Below are 7297 nucleotides of genomic sequence, written 5' to 3'. Positions count from 1 at the left end.
TTGTACAAGAAGCTACTGAGTGACCTCTAAGTCAAGGTCATCATGAGTGACTCAGATGAGTCTAGTGGTGAGTATTCCGGGATGTTTATTTGTTTAACTTTATTTCTGTTATGTACTTAACTATTGAAAAATCTACACCACTGTATTTTATCAGGAATATTTTCTTCTCTTGGGCACTGCTTGTCAGTAGCTTTCTTTTTGTTGGCTATAATTTCAGAAAGCTTCGTTTCTGTCATTTCTGTCATAAATTTGACGCCTTTGTGTTAACGAGGATATTTTCTTGATCGATGTATTTGCCCTTTGGAAATAAGTGACTTGATTTTTCGTTCTTTTCTGCTTTGTTTCCTGGTGTTATAAGAAGGTTCAAGTGACGAATATTTTGTGCTTTCTGCTTTGAAATCTTTGGCGAGGATATTTTCTTGATCGATGTATTTGCCCTTTGGAAATAAGTGACTTGATTTTTCGTTCTTTTCTGCTTTGTTTCCTGGTGTTATTAGAAGGTTCAAGTGACGAATATTTTGTGCTTTCTGCTTTGAAATCTTTGAATTCTGGTGGTTAAGAAGTTGATGTTTGATTAAAAGTGCTGGTTTTTCAGTGACCAAGGTAGTCACCCCGTCAACAATGAGTGTGTTCTCTGATGACATCAGTGATACATCAGATGATGACATTGATGTAGAAGTAAGAACACGTCACTTCGTTCTAGAACAGAACAAATGTCGCCTCCTCTCTCAAGCAGCGTCGGGTAGAGACACCAAACATTGTCCCTGTACACTCCACACACTCCGCGCGCGTACAGACATGGACAGGATGTCACACAGACTCGATCTGCTTGAAGAAGAGCGATACTTCACTCTGCTAACGGCAGAAAATCCATATGCAGATGAAGCTGAGGTGATGGAAAAACCCGAGTACCAACTGGAAAGCTCAGATGAGGATCTCCTGGAGGATGAAGAAGATGCTAAAGATGAGCTCAATGCAGAAGAGTTCAAATTCCTCGAGAAACTATTGGATCCTGAAGGTTACGCCAAGAAGAAAGCGGAGGAGGGAGAGGAACTTGAAGAAACTGAGGGCGAAGCACAAGATGAAGACAAATCTGATGAAAGTGAAGACAAAGAATTATCATCGTCCGAAGAAGAAATGGTTCTAAGTAAAAGTGAACAAGAGAAGAAGGCATTCCAAGAACTGATTGCAAAATATGGAAATGAAGGAGTTCTAAAAGAAATAAGAGCGTGTTTGGAAAGAGATGATGAAGAGTTTGATAATGACGATAGTGATGAAGAAAGTGAAGTAGAAGATGAAAGTGAAGGGGAGGAAGAGGTTGAAGAAGAAAGTGAGGAGGATAAGAACGGAAATGGAAATGCAGATAAGAGTGTCAGTGTAGAACTAACATCAAAGGGTAAATAACTAAACATAGTCGCTTAGGTGTGTAGAAAATCTTACTTACGACATTTACAAACAAACTTCAAATTATAATAGGTACAAGATTCATCGTCTTTTTACGATTTTTTTTTTTTTTTGTGAGTGTTTCATCGCCATTTTTATTTCGTAGCAATGAAACAACTGCTACATTAGACTTGTGTTATCTGTGTCGCATGCCAATCCCATATTTTGCCTCTCATCAGATGGGCGAAAAGAGACACAATACTTCCCATTTAGGTGCTGGGTCAACACGAGAACACCAAAAAGTAACCTATTGAAATATTTGCAATCGAAAAAGAAGTACAAATTTTTGTCGATGGTGGGCATTGAACCCGGGACCTTCTGCATTTGTGTTCTTGATTTAATATTGACGGTATCTTGTTACCGTCTGATTTCAGAGGACACACCACAAGTAGAGGTCACGGAGAAGAAACCAAAAGTTTGTTCCGAGAACGATGATCTTAACGTTGAACACATCTTGGTTTTGGTGAGTCTGAAATCATTCAACCGATTTTGAGTCAGATAGGCAGAAAGAGCTTCCTAATAGTGGGTGTTTAAAAACTCAAGTTATTAACCAAAATCTTGAACATTCTTAGCCCTGAAAGCGACCTGATTCTAGTGTGAAATACTCTAATAAATTGCTTAGATACCTTATTTCATAAATTACTAGGGTTCTTAGGGATTTTCCGAGAACCCAAGAGCCGAAAAAGCCCACGAGAGAGGCGAAATTCAAGTCGGTTTCGGAAAATCCCTAAGAACCCTGGTCATTTATAAAATAAGATAAGCAGTTATCTATTTTGGGTGTCTAATGTGAATCTATTCAATTACAATTACCCTGACCTGCCTACACTATCGGGCACATTGGACACTCAATGCGAATGGCTTGATTAATGGTTACTCTCTGTTTCAGACCAAACGCATCAAGCGGCTCGCTAATCTCCCCTACCTGACAGACAAGGATTGGAACAATGAGGTGGACCAGACCATTGAGAAGTTTATCCTCGATGATGCCCTGGTCCTTAGCCTCTTCTTCCAAGAGGGCAGACTCCAAGCCAGACTTGGCGTGCCGGATATTGTCACCGACTATGTGTTTTGTCTCCTCAAGCTGTCTCCAGACGTGGACATTCAGCCGGACACGCTACTGCGGTCTGTCCAGGTGCTGTGTGTCCATGGCAGTGTGGACGGAGCGTTGGTTATTTCACTGTGCAATGTACAGTCCCCCATTGCACATCATGACACTGAGGTGCCTAAACGTATCCTTTCTCGACGAATGTAAAACACAAGGGTCGATTTTTTTTTTTTTTTCAAGATGAGTGTTTCACTGCCGTTTTTTTATTTCGTAGCCATGAAACAACTGCTACATTAAACTCGTGTGGTCTGCGTCGTAGCATGCTCATCTTGTAGCACATTTGTCTCTCATTAGATGGGTGAGAAGGGACACAATACTTCCCATTTAGGTGCTGGGTCTGAACACCAGAAAGTAACCGGTTGAAATAATTGCAATCGAAAAACGAGAACAAATGTTTGTCGATGGTGGACATCGAACACGGAACCTTCTGCAGGGCAAGCAAGCGTTACCACTGGGCTAACCGTGTCCCCAATGTTTTGTCATTAACCCTTGACTCACCGATTTGTCACTAACCCTTGACTGACCTATTCAGATATTCGTCACGAGTTTACAATAGGAATGTTACGGGAGGTGGCTCAAATTGTGGAGGACCGGTATAGAATATCAGGCCTGTATTCATTGTATATTCCTTACTTGGCCATGGACAAGACACCTGAGCTAGCTGTCAAGTATGCTGACATTTGTGAACAACTGCAAGGTAAGGTTGATTAGAATAGAATACACGTTAGATGCGCTGCAAGTGTTTTATCCGTACTATTCCCGCTCTCATCTATGCCCCATATTTGTCGAGAAAACGAACCAGGTGAGTTTCACAACTTAACGTTGAGGAAGCGTTAGATGCGCTGCAAGTGTTTTATCCGTACCATTCCCGCTCTCATCTATGCCCCATATTTGTCGAGAAAACGAACCAGGTGAGTTTGATAACGTAACGTTGAGGAAGCGTTTAAGTAACATATTAGTCAATAAACAGGTCTAAAAATATATGAGTCGGCAAATAGATTAGTTGCGCTTACGTGGGTGATGTATGATGTTTCAAAGTCATAGAGCACGAAAAATGAGGACCAACGGATTGTTTCTTTTTCTTCTACGACTTCTAGATATTGGCTAGAAGTTCTGGCTATCCCAGCACCTCGTGGTATGTTGCAAGGCCCGTGGATGTAATTTTCTTGTACCTTGCCTAGAAGTTCTAGCTATCCCAGCACCTCGGGGTATGTTGCCAGGCCCGTGGATGTAAACGATTCCACCGCTTTTGGCGGCTCGTGGTGTAATTGAACAATATCTCGGCTAGAACGGTATGAGCTAGAGACTTGTTATATTGCCATGATGAGACTGAAAAGTCCTTTTAAACCCGCAGTCTAATAGCCCCGCAGTCCCGCAGTCTAATAGCTCACATTTTTTGCTAAATCCTCTTTAAGGGTAAGCTCTTCATTCTTCGACAAAGTCATAACTTAGGGTCGTGTTTGTGTTTTTTGAGTCTTTTGGTCACTAGAAAGCTAGTCGCTATGAAATTAATATGGCTAGAAACCATTATTCTTGTCGTATACCTCTCAAATGATTGACAAGTTCATTGATAGACACCATTTACATTTTCAGATGTTATCAATGAGTGGTACTATCGTATCAACTCCTTCGTTCAGGATCATGGTGATAGTTCCAATGCTAAACTAGTCAACCTCCTTGAGAGACTGGAACTCTGGAAGTATCGTTGTAAGTATCCTTAAGGCTCGTTGCCACTTGTCGTTCGGGAAAAAATCGTGTCGTGTGTAGTGGGAACACTCTCATTTAAATTACATTGCCTACAAGACATCAGGGAAAAAATCGGATGAAACTCACGAGAAGTGGAAAGGGGCCTTTACTCCTCACCTTTGTAAGATTTATATTGATGTTCATATTCTTAAAGTCTTCTATTTTCTTAAGTCCTTTTTATATGATTTCCAAGTGGGTCGATTGGTTTGAAACACATCACATGCCTTCAGGCACACTCTATTTGTCAAAGGTCTAGGTTTTCCTTGCCCTTGGGATCAATTTAATTTGAAGAAACCATTTACTGATGAAATTTGCAAGTAATGCACCAAATAAACTAATTTGAATTAAGTAATGTTCAGTTAATTAGTTACCTACTTTCCGTGTCCGGTTCATCACACCTACATATGTCTTGTGTTTCCAGTGGTTCGCCACTTGGATTGCCTTGTCGAGTAATGTGCTGTACTGATTATTTGATTTTCCAGACAACAATTTGAGCTTCCTTCAGAATCAAATAACCTTTCCGATGTTCAAACATCAGCTGAGAATACTTGAGTTAATCCCTTCGACTTTTCTCAAGGAATTCCGAATAGTGTGCAATAAGCTACAGGTAATAGAGGAAGGGTAGTGTAAGGAAGCAAATGATAATGACTTAATGACATAGAACTTGAGATTTACATTGCATTTCCACTAGTGGTGTTACTTAAAAATGACTTCGAGTTATATTGCGAAACGCAGAACTTCTTAAAAAGCGCCCCTACTGGTCTCCAGAGGCTCCATTGGGCTCCAGTTCCAGTGAAAAAGTGTCCTTCAGATGGTTACCATTTTTGCCAGATTTTATCAAAATCAGACGAACCTTCAGAGAGTTATAGAGGAACAAACAGATTTACAGACAAAAACTAAAAGAAAATCATCCAGTTCAAACTAAAACTTTGAACTCACTATTTTTTACGAGTGTTTCATCACCTTTTTGTATCGTAGCAATAGACAACTGCTACATTAGACTCGTGTGGTCTGTGTCTTAGTATGCCTCTCTTATCAGTTGGTTTACCAAATTGTTCTCAGGTTGCCAAAGAAGAAGCTCTATCGAATGTTTCGTTTCTCAAACGTTTAGAAGAACCGTGTCACCGCTTGAACCAAGTGACTTCACCTCTGGATACGCTTACCATATTGCCGGAAATAGTCACCAATATTCTGGTCATCCAATTCAATTGTCCTTATTATTCCAACTCCAAGTGAGTATCATCCGAAAAAGAAGTATCATTCATAATTTGTAACATTCATGATGAAAAAAATACCATCCATAATGAAAAAAACCTTATTCCGTAATCCTTACTTTTTTTTTTCAACGGCTTAACTGAAGCCAGAGATATGATGGTCTCCAGCCAGGTTTAACTGACTTGTCCTCAACAACATACTTGGATGTGCGGTCTACAATCTTGGGACTATTCTTTCACCCAGCTAAAGCCTATCACAATGCCATTAATACATTACCCCTATGTGTATTCTTTTCTACAGGGATAACAGTACTCAGCTGTATCTAGATCTCAACTACCAGGTCATTGACCTCTGTATCAAATCTCTGTGAATGAGAATTAATCAATTACATAATAGTAATGAAGGCACTTAGTAATGCTGTGATACCCACGGAAGTTGTGAAAAAACCACTAATAATACATAATTTGATTTTATTTAAGGTGTTTGGTTAAACATACCTTCTCGTACGACAAACAAGTAGTTGAATATGTTGCAGAAATGATCCGAAATGACTCGCAGCGCATTCTCGCGACAATCTCTCAGTTTAGCCTCCAATTCCGCCAGAGTGAGACACAAGTTCGGTTTAATATCCACCAGATTCACCCGTGCTACAGCCTCACATTCATTCAATATGAGTAGATTACACTGCTTGTAGTCATCTATGAAACTTTGAACACGATAGATGTGCTCCAGACTGCGGTATATCTGAAACATAAGAGTGTTTTACTGAACTGTAGAATTAACTTTAGACACTTAATCAGAAACATAACATAACAGTGTTATTGTGAGCTTTTTTAAAAAAAAGGGCCTTTGCGGATTCTTTTAAATCCCAATCAGGTCCAAAATATCTGTTTTGGGTCATTTGGTGGATTTGGATTTTGGACTCTTACCTCACCAAGTGTATTATCTGAACCCCACTCCACCTGTTTCATAGCAGGTAGTAGATATATATCCACTATCTTGGTTAGTACTCGGAATAGCACTCTCTCCTGGTCAGATAGGGAGCTTAGCATCCGGTTGTATTGAGATACGAGCAGATTGACTGCATTGTGCGTGTGTCGGATGGAGTTGTACCTTTCCAGAAGTTGATCAATGTGAGGAAGCAATCGGTATTCTGTCTTCCAGAAACTGGCGTCCTCTAGGAGATCCAGCAAGTGACTGGAAATGAGAAAAAGAATTGAGCTGACTTTAACTCAAGCCACCAACTTTCACATCTGAAGTGTTCCAAGTGAGGAAGCAATCGGTATTCTGTCTTCCAGAAACTGGCGTCCTCTAGGAGATCCAGCAAGTGACTGGAAATGAGAAAAAGAATTGAGCCGACTTTAACTCTAGCCACCAACTTTCACATCTGAAGTGTTCCAAACTGACCCCTACACTTTTAAGGTTGGTAAGTGATTGGAAATTTTTAGTTTCTGCTTCACATAAAAGGCAGCAGTATTATTATTATTATTATTATTTGTATTTTTTATTAAAGGCAGCAGTATTAGCTGAACTTCACGTAAGAGACAGCAGAAATGTCTATCGACAGCATCGAGAACTAATACAGGTAAGATTAACGGATTTTGATGGAACGGAAAAAGGCTACATAAAATCCGCCCCGGGCGGAAATCGAACCCGCGGCCTAGCGCTTACAAGGCAGACGCACTACCAACTAAGCTAACTAGGCTGGCAGTGGTTACTTTTAACTGCGTTATTCTACTGATGCAGACCATAAATTTGATTTCTTAGCATAGAGATACGACACTTTTG

The 7297-nt window shown here is 40.2% G+C and overlaps 1 protein-coding gene across 1 annotated transcript in view; it reads left to right on the top strand.

The window, feature by feature from the left end:
- Positions 1–434: 434 nt before the first annotated feature.
- The window catches only part of LOC103509704 (dynein heavy chain 2, axonemal-like), a 70549-nt gene continuing 63686 nt past the window's right edge, over positions 435–7297 (top strand). Inside the window, exons 1-9 of the mRNA XM_026823990.1 lie at positions 435–1396; positions 1818–1906; positions 2330–2672; positions 3081–3245; positions 4142–4255; positions 4777–4901; positions 5357–5526; positions 5810–5849; positions 7023–7094. Coding sequence (XP_026679791.1) covers positions 622–1396; positions 1818–1906; positions 2330–2672; positions 3081–3245; positions 4142–4255; positions 4777–4901; positions 5357–5526; positions 5810–5849; positions 7023–7094 — 1893 coding nt within the window. The 5' untranslated portion in view covers positions 435–621. The remainder of the gene's footprint in view (positions 1397–1817; positions 1907–2329; positions 2673–3080; positions 3246–4141; positions 4256–4776; positions 4902–5356; positions 5527–5809; positions 5850–7022; positions 7095–7297) is intronic.

The sequence above is a fragment of the Diaphorina citri genome, unplaced genomic scaffold (assembly GCF_000475195.1).
Source record: "Diaphorina citri unplaced genomic scaffold, Diaci psyllid genome assembly version 1.1 scaffold521, whole genome shotgun sequence".
In the NCBI taxonomy this organism is placed as follows: domain Eukaryota; kingdom Metazoa; phylum Arthropoda; class Insecta; order Hemiptera; family Psyllidae; genus Diaphorina; species Diaphorina citri.
The sequence above is the reverse complement of the archived record's forward strand: the minus strand, read 5'-3'. Positions and strand labels throughout refer to the sequence as shown.